The sequence below is a fragment of the Rattus norvegicus genome, chromosome 3 (assembly GCF_021556685.1).
Source record: "Rattus norvegicus strain SHRSP/BbbUtx chromosome 3, alternate assembly SHRSP_T2T, whole genome shotgun sequence".
Lineage (NCBI taxonomy): Eukaryota > Metazoa > Chordata > Mammalia > Rodentia > Muridae > Rattus > Rattus norvegicus.
In genome coordinates this window covers 142,699,588-142,723,372 of record NC_141536.1, presented here as the reverse complement: position 1 = coordinate 142,723,372, position 23,785 = coordinate 142,699,588, and the positions used below count along the sequence as shown (strand labels likewise).

General features: G+C 43.2%; 1 protein-coding gene across 7 annotated transcripts in view; it reads left to right on the top strand.

The window, feature by feature from the left end:
* Cdk5rap1 (CDK5RAP1 mitochondrial tRNA methylthiotransferase) overlaps positions 1-22,920 on the top strand; it is a 140,877-nt gene extending 117,957 nt beyond the window's left edge. For 5 of the 7 annotated variants that reach the window (XM_087649188.1, XM_087649161.1, XM_087649128.1 and 2 more), the window contains exon 14: positions 21,403-22,920. In XM_087649188.1, the coding sequence (XP_087505314.1) occupies positions 21,403-21,468 (66 nt within the window). In that variant the 3' untranslated portion in view covers positions 21,469-22,920. The remainder of the gene's footprint in view (positions 1-21,402) is intronic. The other 2 variants (XR_015682074.1, XR_015682076.1) reach the window with 1 other exon arrangement.
* Positions 22,921-23,785: the final 865 nt, after the last annotated feature.

Sequence of the window (23,785 nt, the reverse complement as noted above, 5' to 3'; positions counted from 1 at the left end):
TGACTTTAGTGGCGTGATGGCTCTTTGTGTTGTCTTTTCAACCTTGGAGTGGGGAGAAGCCGATGAATTCAGGTCATTAATGTGTTTATGGAGTGTAATGTAAGGAGTCTTATCTTTCCTCTTCTTATTTTACATCCTCATAAGCCTTTTTATGTGTTTCTGCCCTGTATTCATTAGGATGTCGTGTGACTGCGTGTAATATCAAATGGATAGGGTGTCAAGTTATATGACAGTGATCTGTCCTTTTAAAGGCCTTTTATGGTGTTTTATAAGGTTCTATGTATAAACTGTACACCTAACTACCAACAGATTTGTAGGTATCCTTAGTACAGCTGTGGTGCACCTTCGGTCATAGTTTTATGTGATGACCTCCTGTCAATTCCTTGTCTCAGGGATGAGTGACAGGAAGCATTAGCCATATGTGAAGGTACGTGTGAGTAATCGATGCACAGGGATGGATGTTTGTAGTGACAAAATAATCTGATGGGAATATAGCCGATATGCAAGAGTATGTTAAGCAGACTAGTTCTATAATTGTGAGACCCCTTTCATTTTTTCTTTCTGTGGAATAACACAGGCCTGGCCTGAATGAAGAACTGTGTTTGCATTTATATTATCAGTAATATTCATGTATACTTTGCACATGCATGTTTCTTCAGTGAAATTTGATGACATTCATTTGCCACTACTGCTTTAGTGTCCCTGCCTCCTCCCATCGCTTCCCACTTCTCTTATTTTGGTTATTTATATCCTGTGAGTCTACTTAGGGCTTTCCACTTTTGTGTGGGCCATGTTCCTCTAATGTCTGCTAAGGTGTGACACTCCTTGTCCCCCTTCAACACCTGCCAATAGTTCCTCCACTAAGGTAGGTCTTTGTGTGGCATTGCTCCATCCATACTGGCCTCTTGACTGTTTTGATCTTTCAAGGTATTTTGCACGTGAACACCGCTGGTTAGAAATGGTGTGTGTGTGTGTGTGTGTGTGTGTGTGTGTGTGTGTGTGTGTGACAGTCATGTACAGAAGGTAGCAGTAGAAATTCATACTTCCCATCCCTTCACGTTTTTTTTTGTTTTCTCTCGTATGGTGTTACCTGAGCCTTGTTTTTGAGAGGTTTGTTTTGATTACTGGTTGATAAACACTTAGCATTTCTTAAACTTCACAGTTTGGCCTGTCCTGAGTCTGTGTTAAGTACTTCCCACTATGAAAAGAAGTGTCTTGACCAAAGTCAAGAGCAACAAATGTCTACATATGTATATACCAGTATTTAGAACTTGATTTGACAGTATGAAGTTGTAGCAAAATAAGGGCTTTATCTTTTTTCTTAGTTCTAAGATCTCCTTCCTCATTTATGTTTGACCAGCTTACAGTGGCAGGCATCCAATCCCTCTGTGAGACAGGCCTTGCATTCAATCAAAAATCGCCTGGTTCTTCCCATAACCATCATTCCACTACTGTACTAGTGGGCACATCTTGTCATGTAGATCAGTATCATAGCATCTAGCAGCCAGTGCTGTGTCAACCCTTTGATTTTTTTTCTTTCCCTCTCAGAAGCATCCATAGTACCTTCTGGCACTCTGTAAGTTACTCAGCTTAGTGAGAGTTTGCTGGTCTTTTGAGGACAAACTGGTAGCTCATCAGAGCAACCTACAGCAGGAACTGCAGGGGAACCATTATGGTAGCCAGCACATGTTGCCTGGGACTTAGCAGCTGTATGTTCTGGCCTCCAATGTCTATAGGTCTAACATCTCTCATATTTGATGACTTTGTAATAGGGTGGACACCTGTGATGCTTACTTTACTGTCATCTTGGCACAAGGTTGACTAGTCATCAGAGAGAAGGGACACTTACGTGTGAGAATGCCTCCTTAAGGTCCAAGTTAAAGCATTTTCTTTCTTTTTTTAAAAAATATTTATTTATTTATTTATTTATTTATTTATTTATTTATTTATTTATTATATAAGAGTACACTGTAGCTGTCTTCAGACATAGCAGAAGAATGCATCAGATCCCATTACAGGTGGTTGTGAGTTACCATGTGGTTACTGGGATTTGGACTCAGGACCTCTGGGAAGAGCAGTCAGTGATCTTAACCACTGAGCCATCTTTCCAGCCCCCAAAAGCATTTTCTTAATTAGTAATAGTGTGGTTTGACCCATCCCTTTGTGTCTAATGCTGGACTGATGGCACTCCCCATGGTCTCTGCATCAACTCCAGCCTCCAGGTAAATGCCCTGCTTGAGTTCTTTGAGTTCCTGTTTGAGTGTCTTGACTTTCTTCAGTGATGGACTCTTACATGAAAGTGTAAGCTGAATAAACCCTTTCCACTTTGGTCATCACGTTTTGTTGCAGCATCCCAGAGTAGTAGCCTGTCCGGTTTGTTTACCTCTGGGACCTCCCTGAGCAATAACCTGAGGATTGTTTTCTGTGCCAGGCACTGAGATTTTTCATTCAATAACTCATGTTTTGGGAGTAGCACTGTCTAATCATGTAGGCTAGTTCTGTTTTAAAGTAATTTAGAAGAGTGTATTTTTTAGATGGGCATGGTGTCACATGCTTTAATGCCATCACTTGTGTGTCCAGACATGGAGATCTGTGATTTTGAGGCCTGCCCTTTCTACAGAGTGAGTTCCAGGACATGCAGGGCTAGTAAACAAGAACAATATAGTGTTTTCTGATTAGCTTACAAACCAGTTTTCTGATTAGCTTACAAAAAATGTTTTTATCTTTCTCTTCAATCTGAACTGTCCCTACCAATATTCCCCACAGGGCTGCCTTACTGGTCATAAATTCCTTGATGTGTTTTTAATGTAGAATGCTTTTATTTTTCCCTCATTTAATATGTAAATTTGCTGGTTGGCATTAGTGTAATTTGGCACTTGGGGCTTTAGAACTTGGAGTATGTCTTTCTAGGCACTTCTGGCCTTAAGTTTCTACCAGATTGTTAGGTATTATTCTCATGAGCCTGTTCTTACAAGTCATTTGACTTTTCTTGCAGCTTGAAATGCATTTTTTAATTCTGTGATTAGTGTTTTAATTAGGCTATATTTAGGGGTTTCCTTTCTGGTACTGTCTGTCTGGTGTCTCATGGACCTCTTGCACATGGATAGGTGTCTCTTTTCTCTAGACTTGGGAAGTTTTCTTCTGTGATTTCATTGAAAATCTGCTACATGCTGGGGCTGGAGAGATGGCTATGTGCTTAAGAGCACTCCCTGCTCTTGCAGAAGACTAGAATTTTGTTCCCCTCACCCACACACACCAGGCAGCTTACAGCCATCTGTAAGTGAGTTCTAGTGATCTGATGTCTCCTTGTGCCTGTTCAGGCCTCCTCATGGATGCATGCTTACATCCACATAGAAACAGTGCACAATGGAAGGAAACCCAGAAAATAAACTTAATGAAATGTGTAAACATTCTCCACGCTCTCAGCATGTTATTCTTCCTTCCCCATGTCCATGAAGTGAAGGTCGGGTCCTTTCCTAGTGTCACAGAGCTTTCCATGTTCTATGTGTAGACGTTTTTCTGTGACCTTTACTGAGTGATCCATTCTCTTGGTGTGGATGCTCACTGGTGTTTTGTTTCGGATTCATTTCAGCCTTTTTTGTTCTTTGTTGACTTTGTTGAACTGTTCTCAGAATCCCACATCTTGGATGGACTCCCTCTTTCAGTCAGCTCTTTGTTCTCAGTCCCGTGATGGGACTTTGGTTTGTGTCAGCGGAGTTGTAATCATTCCTTTGGATTCTTTGTCTGGAAGTTCTTCTAGGTCATTCTAAGTTGGGATCATAGAGTCAGAAATTTTTGGGAGGGGTGATGTGCTGTGTGTGTGTGTGTGTGTGTGTGTGTGTGTGTGTGTGTGTGTGTCTGTGTCTGTGTCTGTGTCTGTGTCTGTGTCTGTGTCTGTGTCTGTGTGTGTGTGTTGTTTCTGTGCTGGGACTTGCTCATCTAAAGTAGTTGTTTGATTTAGTCATTCTCTCTTTTTAAGGAATTGTTTTTCTTGATTTCCTTCAGTGGAGAATGTTCTATGTTCAGAGAATGTCAAGACATTCTTTTCTCTCTTCGTGGCAGTGGAATTGAGACTTCAGCAAGTCTCAACAGGCTGCCTTTGTGGTAAGAGCATGTGAGATCTCTATAGGAAGCATGTGGCCTATGTGGTGGGACGTAGCAGGCCTACACAGGGATGCAAGATCCTGGAGGAACAGGGCGGTAGGTCAGAAAAGAAGAATTCTAGAGGAGCTGGGTGTAATGTCAAATGTTGTGCCACCATAGAGAGGTGAGATCCTGGCAGAAACTATCACCTATGGCCAGGGAAGGTTTGGGTGGATTATGTGACCTATGTAGTAGAAGGGCAAAGAATGAGGATATTTATTAAAATCAAATAATGTTTTTATTACTTAATCACTTTACATCCTGCTCACTGCCTCTTTCCCAGTCACCCCATCCCACAATTTTTCCCTCTCCCATTTTCCCTTCTCTGAGTGGGTGGGGCCCCTCTAAGTATCCCCCCGACCTGGCACTTCAAGTCTCTGTGAGGCTAGGCTCTTCCTCTTTCACTGACAGCAAACAAGGCATCCTACCTAGAAGAACATATCGCACATACAGACAATAGCTTTTGGGATAGCCCTTGCCCCAGTTATTCAGGACCCACATGAAGACCAATCTGCACATCTGCTACATATGTGTGGGTAGGCCTAAGTCCAGATGTGTGTGTTCTTTGGTTGGTAGTTCAGTCTCTGAGAGCCCCAAAGGTCCAGGTTAGTTGACTCTGTTGATCTTTGTGTGGAGTTCCTATCCTCTTTGGGGTCACAATCCTTCCTCCTATTCTTCCATAGGAGTCCCAAGCTCCATCCACTGTTTGGTTGTGGGTGTCTGTATCTGTCTGAGTCAGCTGCTGGGTGGAGTCTCTCAGAGGACAGCCGTGCTGGATTCCTGTCTATAAACATAACAGAATATCATTAATAGTGTAGGGATTAGTGCTTGCCCATAGGATGGGGCTAAAGTTGGACTGGTTAGTAGTTAGCCATTTTCTTAGTCTGCTCCATCCCCCACCCCTGCATTTCTTGTAGACAGGATGAATTTTGGGTTGGAAGTTTTGTGGGTGGGTTGGTGTCTCTGTCACTCCACTGGGGTTCCTACCTGGCTATAGGAGGTTGCTTTTTCTGGTTCTATATCCCCAATGCTGTCAGTCACAGCTAAGATCACCCCACTGATTGTTTTGATTGTTGGGCACCTCCCTTATCCCAGGTCTCTGTCTCATCCTGAAGATGCCCCTTACTTCTCCAACCCTGTTAGTTGCAGATTCCCATTCATTCTCATGGCCATCTGGTCATCTCTCTTGTCCCTCCTCACACATGATCCTGAACCTTCCCATCCCCCTCCACATCCCTTCTCCTTCCCAGATCCCTCTCTCCACCTGCCTCTCATGACTACTTTATTTTCCCTTTTAAGTGAGATTCAAGCATCTTCGCTTATGCCTTCCTTCTTGTTTAGCGTCTTTGTGTTTGTATAGCATAGCATGTGTATCCTCTATTTTATGGCTAATATCAACTTATAAGTGAGTACATGCCATGCATGTCCTTTTGGGACTGGGTTACCTCACTCAGGATGATATTCTCAAGCACTATTCATTTGCCTGCAAAATTCTTCTCAATTTCATATGGAAAAACAAAATAAAGATAGCCAAAACCATCCTGAGCAATACAAGAACTTCTAGAGGAATCACCATCCCCGACGAAGCTCTACTGCAGAGCAATAGTGATTGAAACTGCATGGTATTGGTACAGAGACAGATACTTTGATCAATGGGATTGAATCAAAGACCCCAAAATAAGTCCACATACCTGTGGATAATTGATTTTTGATTAAGAGGCCAAAACCATACAATGGAAGCAATAAAGCATCTTCAACAAATGGTTCTGGACTAACTGATGTCTACATGTAAATAGATCCATATTTCTCATCCTGCGCAGAACTCAAGTCCAAGTGGATGAAGAACCTCAACATAAAACCAGATACACTGAACCTCATAGAAGAGAAAGTGGGGAATGGCCTTGAACACAGTAGTGCAGGAGACAATTTTCTTAACGGAACACCAATGTTTCAGGCTCTACAATCAGCAATTGATAAATGGAACCTCATGAAACTGAAAAGCTTCTGTAAGGCAAAGACACCATCAATAGGACAAATCGGTCGCCTCAGATTGGGAAAAGATCTTCATCAATCCTATATCTGACAGAGGGTTAAATATCCAAAATTTACAGAGTACTTGAGAAATTAGACACCAACAACCCAAATAAATCAATTGAAAAATGGGAGTACACTGTTAAGCAGAAAATTCCCGGAGAGAAATCTTAAAGGACTGAGAAGCACTTACATGTTCAACGTCCTTGGTCGTCAGGGAAACACAGATCAAAGCAGCTCTGAGATTCCATTTTACACATATCAGAATGGCTAAGGTCAAACCTAAAGAGATAATGCATGTCAGTGAGGAACTGGAGCAAGGGGAGCACTCCTCCATTGCTGCTGAGAGTGCAAACGTGTTCAACCATATTGGAAATCAATTTAGCAGTTTCTCACAAGATCCAGCTATGCGACTCCTAGGCACATACCCAAAAGATGCTCCACCATCCCACAAAGACATGTGCTCAACTATGTTCATAGCAGCTTTATCTGTAATAGCCAGTAGCTGGAAACAACCCAGATGTCCCTCAACTGAAGGTGTGGATGAAGAAAATGTGGTACATTATACAATGGAACACTATTCAGCTACTAAAAACAAAGACGTCATGAATTTTGAAGGATGAGGATATTGTAAAGAGACACTGGTGTTCCCACTGGCCAGCAGACTGAAACCAGGCACCGCTGTGTACTGGAACTGACCATAGAATCTCAGTCTGGGAACAGAAAGGCTGGAGCTTATGCCTGTCAGAGGATCGTTGTGTCCTGGGGAGGGTTTCACAGCTGGCAGCTCATCAGAGCAGCCTGCACCATGACTGCAGGGGAGACATGATGGCAGTCGGCACACCGTGACTGGGGCTGCTTAGCTGTTCATAGCTCTGGCCTCTACTTAATGAGAGCTCATGCCAGGACCTCAAATTGGACTTGAAGGGGGACAGTGTGTCACTGTATGTTAGCATTCCTTTTAGGTTCTGCCCCACAGTTACGTGGCAACAGCCAGGTATGCCTGACTCACTATAAAAGGGGCTGTTTGCCCCCCACCTCACTCTCTCACCCTCTTACTTTATCTTCTTACTCTCTTTCCTTTCTGCTCTTCTCTCCCCATTCCCGAACTCTTTCTCTCTCCACAAGTTCAGGGCTGGCCTCTACTCTTCTACTCTCTTTCTGTCTGTCTTTGTCTGTCTCTATCTTTTTGTCTGTTTGTCTCTGCATTTCTCTGTCTCTACTCCCTCAACTCCCCTCCTCATTCCCTAAATAAACTCTATTCCGTACTAAATCTGTCATATGATCGGTACCTCAGGGGGTACCAGGATGGGCACACAGAGGCATGCCCTTCCCCTACACCATACCTCACTCTACCAAACATATTCCTCATTCTTTCCTTCTTTTTATAAAACACAACACTGTATCTCTTTGTTCTAGTTCCTAGCATAGGCATATTGATTAAAACTTTTTGTGTGTGTGTGCTTTTTGCATTCATTTGGCTTTTAATTGTCTTATTGAGAACTGGTGTCCAAATGTGGCTTGTGGCATGGGGCACAGGTGTGACCCTAAGTTCTGTAACAGAGTGAGGCATGAATGATGTTACTGGTCTGCCTTGGGACTGGTGTGTTCTTAGTAAGTTGCTGTCTGATGGCCTGACTCTTTGCTGCCTTTTTTCTCTCTCGGTTTCTCTCAAGCTTCTGTGCCTCTCTTCTGGGCATGAGTTTTCCTTCCACTTCCAAAGAAGGCTGAAGGCTTTCCATCCCTGAAGTGTTTACCATTTTCCCCTGTTCATGATGTCACAGTGTCTGGTGCAATGACAGGGCTGAAGTAGGACATGGTTGTGTGACCCCAGGTGCCAGTTCCAGTTCCGCATGTACTGAGCAGGTGCAGTCTTCCTATTCCCCTGCCTGGCCCTTCCTGCAGCCTCAGCATGCCCACTGCAGGCCTTTCCCCGGCACACTCGTTCTTGCTCTGAACCTCAGCAGCTGCTCCCCCTCCACAGGCCCCAGTGTGGCTTGGTGAAATGTCAGATGCAAAGAAGAATGGGCAGCTGGCCGATTCTCACAGGGCATAATGACTCAGAGGGTTACCCATGATGCTCAGTAGAAGCCAGAACCCAAGTGTTCTGTTCTGGGTCTTATTTTTTCAGATATTTGAAGAACATTGAGCCATGGTTTTGGTGCCAGCTGTGCCACCTCTCAGTGATTTGACCTTTAATCTTGTCCTCAATAGTTCTTCTTTGGTTCTTTTTTTTTTTTCCGGAGCTGGGGACCGAACCTAGGGCCTTGCATCCTCAATAGTTCTTTAGAGACAAACAACTTATGGAAGAGGTGGGAGTGGCACACTGGGAGGCAGGCTGTGGTGGCTCCTGGTCTCTGATTCTCAGGAGGTGGAGCAACCATTGAATTCTGCTAATCCAGGATGCATGGAGTATGTCATTCAGGTCAGGTTTCCCATCTGGGGACAAAGGGCTGACAAAAGAAAGCCAGCTTGATTCAGACACTAAGTGATTTGACCTGCTGGTGTGCCTTTGAAGGGAGAGCCTTTGAAGGCTGTCCAAGGCTGGCCCAAGATCACAATTGCCTTTGCTAAGTAAGATAGGTGCCAACTCTTAATGGCCTCTGTGTGAAGAGATCACTATGGGCCAGCGGAGCCAAAGGTGCCCTGTTGACAGCGGAGCCAAAGGTGCATCAAGATCTCCACCTTTGATAGCTGTGCCTTTAATCACACACACAATGCACACCTGCTGGACAGCCTTATCCTTCTGTTTTCTCCTGTGCTTGTCTGTGTCTGGTCTCTTGCAAGTAGAGGCTGAGTTGGGGCTCAGTGTCATTGTTTCTGTGGTGTGATCAACTCTGATGTTTGGGAGTCACAGTACCTCTCCTGGGTACTTTGGTCTTGGAATCTTTTCAATTTGTCACTGAAGTGTCGTCTTGTCTGCAGAGGTGATGCAGTTTCATTGAGGTCTCACTTTCATTCTTTCATTCTTCTAGTACTAGGAATTGAATCTATAGTCATGTATTCCAGGTTTGTACTCAGCCACCAAGCCATAGCCCAAGACTTCTCTTTAATATGTTAGTTGTTTAGTATTTAAAAATTTTAGATTGGTATTTATTCTATGTCTGTGAGTTTTTTTTTTTTTTTTTTTGGTTCTTTTTTTCGGAGCTGGGGACCGAACCCAGGGCCTTGCGCTTCCTAGGCAAGCGCTCTACCACTGAGCTAAATCCCCAACCCCTGTTTGTGAGTTTTATGTCTGTGTATCATGTGTGTGCCTCTTGGCCCTGCAGATCAGAAGAGTGTGTTGGAGTTCCTTGAACTAAAGTTATGGATGGTTGTGAGCCACTGTGTTGTTCTGGGAATTGAACTTGAGTCTTCTGCAACAGCATCAAGTGCTTTCATCATTTCTTGCCACCTCTCTAGCCCCATAATTAAATTTTCTTTTAAAAGCTCGGTGTCATTAAACTGTGTTGTCCCCAAACTTGTGTTGTGGCTGATGACAACTGGGAACTCCTGGTCTTCCTGCCTATACTTTCTCAGTACAGCAATTTCATCTGTGTCTCACCACACACTGCTTGCTTTGCTTCCTCTTTGAGAGTTTGAATAAATTATTCACCATGGTGTTCATCCTTCTGACTCATTTTCCAGAATGGCTGAGATTACTTGGTCTTAATGAGTTCTTGATGTATTTTGTTATCTACAAATCGTGACAATCCTCTAGCTTAGAAGAGTGCAGGATTTTTGAGTGACTTCAGCTTTTAGGACCAGATGGACCAGGACGTGATTGAGCTGCCCACAGGCTGTGTGGCCTTGGGTTGTTATCCAGCTGCTCTGTGCCTTAGTTCCTTCATCCTCCTTGGGTGTGATATCATGTCATCATGTCCTAGGACTTTCATGGATTAAACCAGATGGAGCACATCCAGCAATCAGTAGCTTGCTTGATATAGATGAGCAACTCTAATTTTCTTTCTTGTTCCCCTAAGAACTTAAAAAATTACTTTCTGTGTGTGTTTTCTTGTCTGCATGTGTGTTTGTGCACTGCATATGTGCTTGGTGCCTGTGGAGGACTGAAGAAGGCATCGTATCCCCAGAACTGAAGTCATAGATCGTTGTGAGTCACCAAGAGGATGCTGGGAATCAAACCTAGGTCCTCTGGGAGAGCAGCCAGTGCTCTTGACTGCTGAGCCACCTCGCTGGCCTCTGTAGATTTGTTCTTATCGCTCTCCTCCTTTTCTTATCCTGCCTTTGTCCTTGCATCAGCTATACTCAAGTTTCCTCTGAACCTTTTGCCAGGTTTTATTTTATATATATAGCAGTTCAGTATGTCTCTGTCTGCCAGGGTTTCCTTTGTTTGCAAATATGAAATGTGGACTGTTTCCTCCCTCAGTGCTGAGGGTCAGACCTGGGGTCTTGTGCCTGCTAGGCACATGAACTTCATCATGCTAAACTCTCAGTGTAAAACATGGCAAGATGCAGACAGAGTCTTCTTGCTATCCTCTATTTCAGCCTGTGGGCATGCTACTGGGCCAGTTCTAAAGACAGTGTGAGTAGGGCCCATGAATATAAGACCTGTAGTACAAGAAGCCTCCTGGGTTATGGATGTTCGATAGAGCCAACATGATCTGTTCCCGGGTATTGGACCTCCAAGGGTTAGAGTGTGCAGTGGCCTTCTGAGCATCTCTGCGTTCTGAGCTCAGTACATGAGTGGTCTTCTGCCTATTGTGGAGTGTTAGGGAACAGTGTGTCAAAGGAAGCCAGCCACATCTGACTTCAGGGAAGATCTCTGGGTATTCGTCCTGCTGGGTAGGTAGCACTTGAATATTGAGCTTCTTCTGGGTAGAGTGTGAGGATGACATCATGGATATTGGGACTATCCTGTGAGTCGTTTTTCTGCAGCTTCCTATGTACAGGGAAGTATCGTGTGAAGCTTACCTGGTTACTTATCCTTCACTATGGTCATCCTGGGTGTAGTCACATGGCTGCTGGATCTTCCCCGAAGTCAGTGTGGTACTTAGCTCATCTGGGTACTTGTTCTGTCCCAGGAGCTGTGTACAGAGTGCTCCTGGGTACTAGGACTTGCTAGGTCTTAGGCAGTCCAACAGAAAGTCCGTGTATATAAAAATAAACTCAAAACAACAATGCCAAGCAGCCAGAGCTTCCAGGGACTAAGCCACTACCTAAAGACTATACATGGACTGGCCCTGGACTCTGACCTCATAGGTAGCAATGAATATCCTAGTAAGAGCACCAGTGGAAGGGGAAGCCCTGGGTCCTGCTAAGACTGAACCCCCAGTGAACGGGATTGTTGGGGGGAGGGCGGCAATGGGGGGAGGATGAAGAGGGGAACACCCATAAAGAAGAGGAGGGGGGAGGGGGATGTTGGCCCGGAAACCGGGAAAGGGAATAACACTCGAAATGTAAATAAGAAATACTCAAGTTAATAAAAAAAAAAAGAAAAAAAAGAATCAACAACAACAAAAAAATAAGCTCAAACGGGATGATAGGAGGATTTCTGGTGGTTGGATAAAAGTGAGCATTCCTCAGGAACTTGTGAAATTGGTTCCTATATGCCAAAAGGAGTCCTTCTTCTTAACTCTGGCAGAATGGGCATACATACGCTGTTGACATACATATGTACTTGCATATCAAAGCCCATGCCAGCTTCCTGTCTCTCTCAGTGCCTACTCACAAGAACTTACACTATTTCAAAGCACGCCCTGCCCAATGCTATCATCATAAGCCTTTGTATCTTCCCCAGCTTTCCTCTTCCCAGATCCCACTTTGTTCTCTTTACAATGGCACCCCCTGCCCCGCCCACTGCTGTTCTCCCGTCTCTCACAGATAGCCCTGGCCATGTCAACTGTTTCTCTTTATCTCTGCCCTGGATCCTTCCAGGTTCCTCTTGACATTTTCTCTATCTTATTTACAATATAAATCTTCCCTTTAGCCATATGATGGAACAGTGACATTGGCATTTTCTCTCCTGTGACCTTTACATACGAAAGTGCCTTGTGATAATTGTATGGTTCCCCCGACTAACTGCCACAGGGATATCTACAGTTGCCTTGGGATAATTGTATGGTTATCCCTGACTAACTGCCACAGGGATATCTACAGTTGCCTTGGGATAATTGTATGGTTACCCCCGACTAACTGCCACAGGGATATCTACAGTTGCCTTGGGATAATTGTATGGTTACCCCGACTAACTGCCACAGGGATATCTACAGTTGCCTTGGGATAATTGTATGGTTATCCCTGACTAACTGCCACAGGGATATCTACAGTTGCCTTGGGATAATTGTATGGTTACCCCGACTAACTGCCACAGGGATATCTACAGTTGCCTTGGGATAATTGTATGGTTACCCCCGACTAACTGCCACAGGGATATCTACAGTTGCCTTGGGATAATTGTATGGTTACCCCGACTAACTGCCACAGGGATATCTACAGTTGCCTTGGGATAATTGTATGGTTATCCCTGACTAACTGCCACAGGGATATCTACAGTTGCCTTGGGATAATTGTATGGTTACCCCGACTAACTGCCACAGGGATATCTACAGTTGCCTTGGGATAATTGTATGGTTACCCCGACTAACTGCCACAGGGATATCTACAGTTGCCTTGGGATAATTGTATGGTTATCCCTGACTAACTGCCACAGGGATATCTACAGTTGCCTTGGGATAATTGTATGGTTACCCCGACTAACTGCCACAGGGATATCTACAGTTGCCTTGGGATAATTGTATGGTTACCCCCGACTAACTGCCACAGGGATATCTACAGTTGCCTTGGGATAATTGTATGGTTCCCCCGACTAACTGCCACAGGGATATCTACAGTTGCCTTGTGATAATTGTATGGTTACCCCGACTAACTGCCACAGGGATATCTACAGTTGCCTTGGGATAATTGTATGGTTACCCCCGACTAACTGCCACAGGGATATCTACAGTTGCCTTGGGATAATTGTATGGTTACCCCCGACTAACTGCCACAGGGATATCTACAGTTGCCTTGGGATAATTGTATGGTTACCCCCGACTAACTGCCACAGGGATATCTACAGTTGCCTTGGGATAATTGTATGGTTACCCCGACTAACTGCCACAGGGATATCTACAGTTGCCTTGGGATAATTGTATGGTTATCCCTGACTAACTGCCACAGGGATATCTACAGTTGCCTTGGGATAATTGTATGGTTACCCCGACTAACTGCCACAGGGATATCTACAGTTGCCTTGGGATAATTGTATGGTTACCCCCGACTAACTGCCACAGGGATATCTACAGTTGCCTTGGGATAATTGTATGGTTACCCCGACTAACTGCCACAGGGATATCTACAGTTGCCTTGGGATAATTGTATGGTTATCCCTGACTAACTGCCACAGGGATATCTACAGTTGCCTTGGGATAATTGTATGGTTACCCCCGACTAACTGCCACAGGGATATCTACAGTTGCCTTGGGATAATTGTATGGTTACCCCGACTAACTGCCACAGGGATATCTACAGTTGCCTTGGGATAATTGTATGGTTATCCCTGACTAACTGCCACAGGGATATCTACAGTTGCCTTGGGATAATTGTATGGTTACCCCCGACTAACTGCCACAGGGATATCTACAGTTGCCTTGGGATAATTGTATGGTTATCCCCTGACTAACTGCCACAGGGATATCTACAGTTGCCTTGGGATAATTGTATGGTTACCCCGACTAACTGCCACAGGGATATCTACAGTTGCCTTGGGATAATTGTATGGTTACCCCGACTAACTGCCACAGGGATATCTACAGTTGCCTTGGGATAATTGTATGGTTACCCCCGACTAACTGCCACAGGGATATCTACAGTTGCCTTGGGATAATTGTATGGTTACCCCGACTAACTGCCACAGGGATATCTACAGTTGCCTTGGGATAATTGTATGGTTATCCCTGACTAACTGCCACAGGGATATCTACAGTTGCCTTGGGATAATTGTATGGTTACCCCCGACTAACTGCCACAGGGATATCTACAGTTGCCTTGGGATAATTGTATGGTTACCCCGACTAACTGCCACAGGGATATCTACAGTTGCCTTGGGATAATTGTATGGTTATCCCTGACTAACTGCCACAGGGATATCTACAGTTGCCTTGGGATAATTGTATGGTTACCCCGACTAACTGCCACAGGGATATCTACAGTTGCCTTGGGATAATTGTATGGTTACCCCGACTAACTGCCACAGGGATATCTACAGTTGCCTTGGGATAATTGTATGGTTATCCCTGACTAACTGCCACAGGGATATCTACAGTTGCCTTGGGATAATTGTATGGTTACCCCGACTAACTGCCACAGGGATATCTACAGTTGCCTTGGGATAATTGTATGGTTACCCCGACTAACTGCCACAGGGATATCTACAGTTGCCTTGGGATAATTGTATGGTTATCCCCGACTAACTGCCACAGGGATATCTACAGTTGCCTTGGGATAATTGTATGGTTACCCCGACTAACTGCCACAGGGATATCTACAGTTGCCTTGGGATAATTGTATGGTTACCCCCGACTAACTGCCACAGGGATATCTACAGTTGCCTTGGGATAATTGTATGGTTACCCCCGACTAACTGCCACAGGGATATCTACAGTTGCCTTGGGATAATTGTATGGTTACCCCGACTAACTGCCACAGGGATATCTACAGTTGCCTTGGGATAATTGTATGGTTACCCCCGACTAACTGCCACAGGGATATCTACAGTTGCCTTGGGATAATTGTATGGTTACCCCGACTAACTGCCACAGGGATATCTACAGTTGCCTTGGGATAATTGTATGGTTACCCCCGACTAACTGCCACAGGGATATCTACAGTTGCCTTGGGATAATTGTATGGTTACCCCCGACTAACTGCCACAGGGATATCTACAGTTGCCTTGGGATAATTGTATGGTTACCCCCGACTAACTGCCACAGGGATATCTACAGTTGCCTTCTTTGGTTCTGGGTCTGCACTGAATTCAGCATATGGGCGTTCCCATGGCTACGGGTCCTGTCTGTGGTCTGTGCCCATACAAGGTATTGCTTCTTCCTTCGGGTCATTGTGGGGACAGTCCCTTTAGTATTGGGCCTGCATGGTAAAGTGTGTACTGGGGTCCATGCTTATTTGTGTGTATTTACCTCCTTGGAACTGGGTTTGTCCTTTAGTCAATGTGAGGGCAACTCTTGGGTATTGGGCCCACATCACGAAAAGCATGCACTCAGCTTTCTGTGTATCAGCTTGCCTTGAAGTCAGCATATGGGTTGCTTCTTGAGTACCAGGCCTTGTTGAATGACAATATGTTGCTGACTCCTGACTATGTTGTAGGGGCAACCTGTATTGGGAAGCAATGTGCTTTCAGTCTCTGGGTGCTGAGCCTGCCCTGGTAGCCACATGCATGTGGTTTTCTAGGTTCTGGATTTGTCTTTTGGTCAACAAGCATACAGCCTGTTAGATTCTGAGCCTGCCTATAGGCAGCAGTCACCCCTGGTTAATGGGCCTGTATCTGAGCAGGTTGAAGGTGTGAATCCTTTCCTTACAGCAGCATGTGAGCAGCTTCCTAGGTAATTTTGACTTTAGACCACAAATATTTTTCCTTTCCATACTCATCCGTCTTCTTGAGCTCCCGCGCATCACAGGTGCACCTGGAATTTTAGCAACACAGACGTAGCTTTTCATGGTTCCTTTTATAGTTTCCCATTAGCCAGGCATGAGGCAGACAAGAGGATGGAGGAGATGGGGCAAGACGAGGAAGGGAGGTAAAGGAAGCTGGAGCAGAACCATGTGCCTGAAGGAGCAGTAAGTAGCAAGGGATCTCCTAGCTGGGGATAGAATAGGGTAGTGGTAGACCTGTGTGGTCTAGGCATGCAGCTTATAAACATTGTAACTGAGCTGTGTGTTCTTTTTGAATGGGCTTATTAGAGTTGGAGAATTATTGCAACAAACTCATGTTCCACATGACAAGAAGTTCATCTTAGGACTTGATGAAGATGAGGCTGAATAACCAGGAAGTCAGCATCAGGAGAAAGAAGTGGTTACAAGAAACATATTAATCTGTTCTCCATCAGGATCCGCTCTGTCCTCTGTATCTGATTACACTGATGGAACACAAGTGTCATATTAAAATGTCAAGGATTTATGTGGTCTTTCATCCACTTGGACTTGAGCTTTGTACAAGGAGATAAGAATGGGTCAATTTGCATTCTTCTACATGCTGACCTCCAGTTGAACTAGCAACATTTGTTGAAAATGCTATCTTTTTTCCATTGGATAGTTTTATTTGCCAAAGATCAAGTGACTATAGGTGCATGGGTTCGTTTCTGGGTCTTCAGTTCTATTCCATCGATCTACCTGTCTCTCTCTGTACCAATACCATGCAATTTTTAATCACTATTACTCTGTAATACTGCCTGAGGTCAGGTCAGGGACGGTGATTCCCCCAGAAGTTCTTTTATTGTTGAGAATAGTTTTCACTATTCTGGGTTTTTTTATTTTCCAAATGAATCTGCAAATTGCTCTTTCTTTTTTTTTTTTTTTTTTTTTTTTTTGGGTTTTTTTTTTTTTTCCCAGAGCTGGGGACCGAACCCAGGGCCTTGCGCTTCCTAGGTAAGCGCTCTACCACTGAGCTAAATCCCCAGCCCCGAAATTGCTCTTTCTAATTCTATGAAGAATTGAGTTGGAATTTAATGGGGATTGCATTGAATCTGTAGATTGCTTTCAGCAAGATGGACCTTTTTATAATATCAATTATGCAAATCCATGAGCATGGGAGATCTTTTCATCTTCTGAGATCTTCAATTTCTTTCTTCAGAGACTTGAAGTTCTTATCATACAGATATTTCACTTGCTTGGTTAAAGTCACACTGAGGTATTTTATGTTATTTGTGACTATTGTGAAAGGCATCATTTCCCTAATTTCTTTCTCATCCTGTTTATCCTTTGAGTAAAGGAAGGCTATTGATTTGTTTGAGTTAATTTTAGATCCAGCCATTTTGCTGAAGTTGTTTATAGGAGCTCTCTGGTGGGATTTTTGGGGTCACTTAAGTATTCTATCATATCATCTGCAAATAGTGATATTGTGACTTCTTACTTTCCAATTTGTATCCCTTTGACTTCTTTTTCTTGTCTAATTGCTCTGGCTAGGACTTCAAGTACTATATTGAATAGGTAGGGAGAGATTGGGCAGCCTTGCCTAGTCTCTGATTTTAGTGGGATTGCTTCAAGTTTCTCTCCATTTAGTTTGATATTGGCTATTGGTTTGCTGTTTATTGCTTTTACTATGTTCAGGTATGGGCCTTGAATTCCTGATCTTTCCAGGACTTTTATCATGAAGGGGTGTTGAATTTTGTCAAATACTTTCTCAGCATCTAATGAAATGATCATGTGTTTTTTATCTTTCAGTTTGTTTATATAATGGATTACATTGATGGATTTCCATACAGTGAACCATCCCTGCATGCCTGGGATGAAGCCTACTTGATCATGATGGATGATCATTTTTATGTGTTCTTAGATTTGGTTTTTGAGAATTTTATTGAGTATTTTCGCCTTGATATTTACAAGGGAAATTGGTCTGAAGTTCTCTTTCTTAGTAGGGTCTTTGTGTGGTTTAGGTATAAGTGTAATTGTGGTTTCAAAGAATGAATTGGGTAGTGTTCCTTCTGTTTCTATTTTGTGGAATAGTTTGGATAGTATTGGTATTAGGTCTTCTTTGAAGGTCTGATAGAATTCTGCACTAAACCCATCTGGTCCTGGGCTTTTTTTGGTTCAGAGACTTTTAATAACTGCTTCTATTTCTTTAGGGATTATAGGACTGTTTAGATGGTTTAATCTGATCCTGATTTAACTTTGGTACCTGGTATCTGTTTAGAAAATTGTCCATTTCCTCCAGACTTTCCAATTTCTTTGAATATAGGCTTTTGTAGTAGGATCTGATATTTTTTGAATTTCCACCATTTCCATTGTTATGTCTCCCTTTTCATTTCTGATTTTGTTAATTTGGATACTGTCTCTGTGCTCTCTGGTTAGTCTGTCTATGGTTTTATCTATCTTATTGATTTTCTCAAAGAACCAGCTCCTGGTTTTGTTGAATCTTTGTATAGTTCTTTTTGTTTCTACTTGGTTGAAGCTCTGAGTTTGCTTATTTCCTGATGTCTACTCCTCTTGGGTGTATTTGTTTCTTTTTGTTTTAGAGCTTTCAGGTGTGCTGTTAAGCTGTTAGTGTATGGTCTCTCTCCAAGTTCTATTTGGAGGCACTCAGAGCTGTGAGTTTTTTCTTAGCACTGCTTTCATTGTATCTCATAAGTTTGGGTATGTTGTATCTTCATTTTCGTTAAGTTCTAAAAAGTCTTCAATTTCTTTCTTTATTTCTTCTTTGACCAAGTTGTCATCGAGTAGAGCATTGTTCAGCTTCCATGTGTATGTGGCTTTGTTGTTTTTGATGTTATTGAAGACTAGCCTTAGTCCATGGTGATCTGATAGAATGCATGGGATTATTTCAATCTTCTTGTATCTATCGAGGCCTGTTTTGTGGCCAATTATATGGTCAGTTTTGGAGAAGGTACCATGAGATGCTGAGAAGAAGGTATATTCTTTTGTTTTAGGATGACATGTTCTATAGACATCTGTTAAATCTGTTTGGTTCATAACTTCTGTTAGTTTCACTGTGCCTCTGTTTAGTTTTTGTTTCCATGATCTGTCCATTGATGAGAGTGGTGTGTTAAAGTTTCCTACAGGTGCTCTATATGGCTAGTCTTCTTTCCAGCCCCTTTATTATTTTTTAACTAACTAACTAACTAACTAATATCTCTCTCTCTCTCTCTCTCTCTCTCTCTCTGTGTGTATGTGTGTGTGTGTGTGTGTGTGTGTGTGTGTGTGCACAGGAATGCAGGTATCCCTGGAGGCTGGAGGCATTAGATCTCCTAAACCTAGAGTTACACATGATAGTGAACCCCCTGATGCGAAGACTTAGAACTAAACTTAGCCATCTTTCCATCCCCAATATATTTTATCAGTAGGAAAAAGTTTGTTTTTACCTAAAGTGTTTCAATTCAAACTAAAGACATCACAACTATCATGGCCACACCTTCTGCTCCCAATCACAATATAATTGTCCCACAAATGGAATGTCTTTTGGAAGATTTATCAATGTAATAAATAGATTTTTTTCAACAAACTTCTGGCCGCCTTGGCATGGAGACATTTGTTCTCTTCTGGGGTGGTGGCATGTCCTTCGGGTGGTCTTCCCTGCAACCCTCTGGACTCTGAGGAACACTTCTTCCTCATGGGCTCTGGACAGGAAGTGCTTTCCTGTCTGCCTCCATCACACGCCCTCCCCTGCCCCTTCCCCTGCCCCTTCACAGAGTCAGACATTCAGTTAGACCCTTATCTTCTTTTTATTACCCACTGTCCAAAGAGGAAAGGTGAAGAACTTTGAAATCTGCACTTGAAATCTGTCTGGAAGTGTTTCCTTGTTAGTTTTGGGTTTCTTCCCCCATCCCAAGGTGAAGCACTGAGACTCTTCATTTCCAGCCAACTGTGGTTTGTCCTGATGCTCTAGACCTGGGTTCAATCTTTGAAGCCCCACCACTTTCAGATTTTTCTCCCTTTCATGTGGAGCTGTGGCTTGTTTTTCTGTGTTGTGTACCTGCTAGTTCAGTGTGGTCAGGGTTGAGCTTCTGGTCTCACTGCTGTTGAACAGAGCAAACATTCTGATTGCTGTCCCTACAGAGCTAGGAGCCAAGTGCATAGATGGACCACAAGATTACACAGTATAGACAATAGACACAAGGAACCCTTACTTCTGTGTTCTTTCCATTTGGGTAGTTTGTAATTAAAAAATATTTATGGATAAAAGAAAACCAAGCCACATTACAAAACAACAAACCAAACCAAAATCTCAATCAAACATGTAGATTTATTTTATCCAACTTGTTCTGAAAAGTGAAAAAAGTGAACTCTTGAATTATTTTAAACATGAAAACTGGATTTTGATAAGACAGGACCTCTGGGTAAGCAAAGCCGTCATAACAAAACCATTAGTGAAAGAACATAATAATTCTTTTTGTCTATCAGAGACAGGGCTCTCTTTGTAGTATGCACCACTATGCCTGCCCATAATGTTCCTTTTTAAAATTAAGGTTGGGCGGGTGGGAGTGGTGCACACCTTTAATCCCAGCGCTTGGGAGACAGAAGTAGGAGGATCTCACTGAGTTCCAGGATAATGTGGCCCACAGAGGAAATTCCAGACAGCAGAGCTACAGAAAGAAACCCTGTCTTGAAAAACAACCAAAACAACAACAACAGCAACAGCAAACAGCAGCAACAACAGCAACAGCAAACTAAGGTGGCCATTGCTTCATCACATAGGAACATATCAAGTAAAATACTAAATATCTTAAGCAATTTAAAAAGATTTATTTATACAAGTATTTAAGAAGCATAAAAAATGAGAGAAATACTCAGTTACTTGATTAGCCCATTTTTAATGAAGTTGGAATCAAAGCTTTAGCAAAATTTGGCCACTTATTACTTCATTTGTTTATAAAATAGTACAGATTTATCAATATATTTAAATACTTGTCCATTTAAGTGAGGTTTATGATCATTCTGCAGTTTAGCAGGAATGCCCCAACAAAGATTATTATTATTATTTTTAAAAAGATTTATTTTATTTTTATTTGCAGGTGTGTGTGCGTGTGTGTGTGTGTGTGCGTGTGTGTGTGTGTGCGTGTGTGTGTGTGTGTGTGTGCGTGTGTGTGTGCGTGTGTGTGTGTGCGTGTGTGTGCGTGTGCGTGTGTGTGTGTGTTGTAAATATGTACACAGTGGAGAGCTGGAGTTACAGTGATTGTGAGCTGCCAGTGTAAGTGCCGGGAACCTAATGCCAGTTCCTGAAGGAGCAGCAGCAGGCCTTTCTGAGCAAGTTATTTCTTTGTAAATTACGAAGAGGAGATCAACACTTAAGAAAACCTTATTGCAGGGTTGGGGATTTAGCTCAGTGGTAGAGCGCTTGCCTAGGAAGCGCAAGGCCCTGGGTTCGATCCCCAGCTCCGAAAAAAGAAGCAAAAAAAAAAAAAAAAAAAAACAAAAAAAAAACCACCTTATTGCTGTAAACAGAATCAGGTATCAGTTTTATCTTGGCATTGAATTCTGATGTTAAAAATTCAGTATGGTGAGCTTCTTCTCCTTTTCTGGCAGGAACCAGGGAGGCTGTGGAGAGAAGAAAAAGGGGTATTTTTCTTTCATTGTGCCAGAAACCCTTAAGAAAAAGCGAAGGAATTGCGCAGAGTTGGAGGTGGAGCGCCTGAGGAAGAAGTTTGCCCTGAAGACTCTGCGAAAGGCAAGGAGGAAGCTCATCTAGGAGAAGGCAAAGCACGCTCGTTCGCTCACAGGGAGTGCAGGCAGACGGACCGGACTGAGATTCGCATGGCGAGGAGCTGGGAACGTCTTTGTGCCCACAGAACCAGACTTGGCCTTTGTCACCAGACTCCGAGGTGTCAGTGGAGTAAGCCCAAAGGTGCGCCAGGTGTTGCAGCTGCTTCGTCCTCAGCAGATCCTCCATGGCACCTTTGTTAAGCTCAACAGGGCTTCAGTGAACATGCTGAGGACTGTGGGGCCGTACATTGCATGGAGGTACCCCAGCCTGAAGTCAGTAAACGAGCTCATCTACAAGCGAGGCTCTGGCAAAATCAATAAAAAGCGCATTGCCTTGACAGATAACTCCTTGATTGCTCGATCTCTTGGTAAATTTGGCATCATCTGCATGGAGGATCTAATTCAGGAGATCTATACAGCTGGGGAATGGAAAGGAAGCAAATAACTTCCCATGGCCCTTCAAACTATCTTCCCCACGAGGTGGAATGAAGAACAAGACAACACACTTTGTAGAAGGTGGAGATGCTGCCATCAGGGAAGACCAGATAGACAGGCTTGTTAGACGATGAACTAAGGTGTCTCCCGTGGTATTTTATAATCTGGTCAGTTAATAAACAGTCACAGCTTGACAAAAAAATTCAATAACTTGTAACTACAATTGACTTTGTTATTATAAGTAAGACATAGTGAAGCCACGAACTAGACCACTACCTGAGTAGAAAGGAAGGTTTACTAGGGAATTAAAAACTGCCAAGCTGTCTCTTGAGAGACGGAGAGAGAACCTCATGGTGGAAAAAGCCTTGCCAGTTTCCTGGAATGCGGGTTGTGGTGGGAGTGAGTGTGTAAGTCAGAGCAGCTTGGTGAGTAGTGTCAGGAGGTGGGGCTCAGTCAGAGCCAACTGTGTAAGTCACAATAGCCTGGGAAATTTGATCTGTTGTGAGCTGTCTGAGTAACAGGGGACTAGAGGCAGGTAAGGGAAGTAATGGCTTTTCTGATGGCCAGAAACATGCTTCCCATGGTTTTTGAGGAATGGCGAGTTTGGGTTATGTTTGTCTGCTAGCACTCCCTCTGTGTACCCTGTCAGAGTCCCACCCAAGCTGGACACTATCGGCAGCGCTGCCTCTTTGGGGCCATTTTGGACTTGGCAGCTCTCACCATGCCCATGTTAAGTTTTTTCTCACCATCTTTCCATAGTGCACTTCACTCCTCTCTGTCCTCCTCTGTTCCCAATATGGAGCACTCCTTACTTGACCATATGAAATCTTCCTCAATCAAAAGCATTTCTCTTTTCTGTAACCTGCTTTACTGAAAATGCACTTAAAATATACTTTCTATATTTAACTCCTTTGTAGCTTTTTAAATTGAATGGCTTTTGCATCAAGCATTATTTATAATAGTCACAATCACAGGCATGTATGGTGATCATTTAAATACACTGTAAAAGAGAAGTTACTTTGATGATCTAATCAAACACATGGGATTATTTGAAAATTTTAAGATGTCATGGTATATCTTTGACTAGGTTGTATAGTTTTTGTTTTTGTTTTATGTATTTATTTGTTGTTGTTTTGGTTGAGAGAGACTCTTACTATGTAGCTCTGGCTGTCCTCTCACTAATGTAGACCAGTCTGGCCTTGAACACACTGAGATCCCACTAGTGCTGGGATTAAAGGCCTGTGCTACCATATCTGGCATTTGTTTAGTGTCAAAAGTAAAATTACCTTAAAGTGCTTGTGTATATAGACATACCAATGTCTATACATTTATACTATATACATGTATAAATGTCTATACATGTCTTAGAGTCATATTGCTGTGAACAGACACCATGACCAATGTAAGTTTTATAAAGGACAGCATTTAATTACAGGTTCAGAGGTTCAGTCCATTATTATCAAGGCAGGAGCATGGCAGCATCACAGCATCCAGGCAGGCTGAGTTCTACATCTTCACCCAAAGGAAGCCAGGAACAGACTGAGCCTCCTCAGGCAGCTAGGAGGAGGGTCTCCAAGCCCACCCCCCCACAGTGACACACTTCCTCCAACAAGGCCACACTTTCTAATGGTGCCACTCCCTGGCCAAGCATATGCAAACCATCACACACACACACACACACACACACACACACACACATCTTAAAAAATGAGTGATAATGGCTTAAATCAATTATGCAGTGCCTCAATCTTATTTAGCTTTTGAACACAAA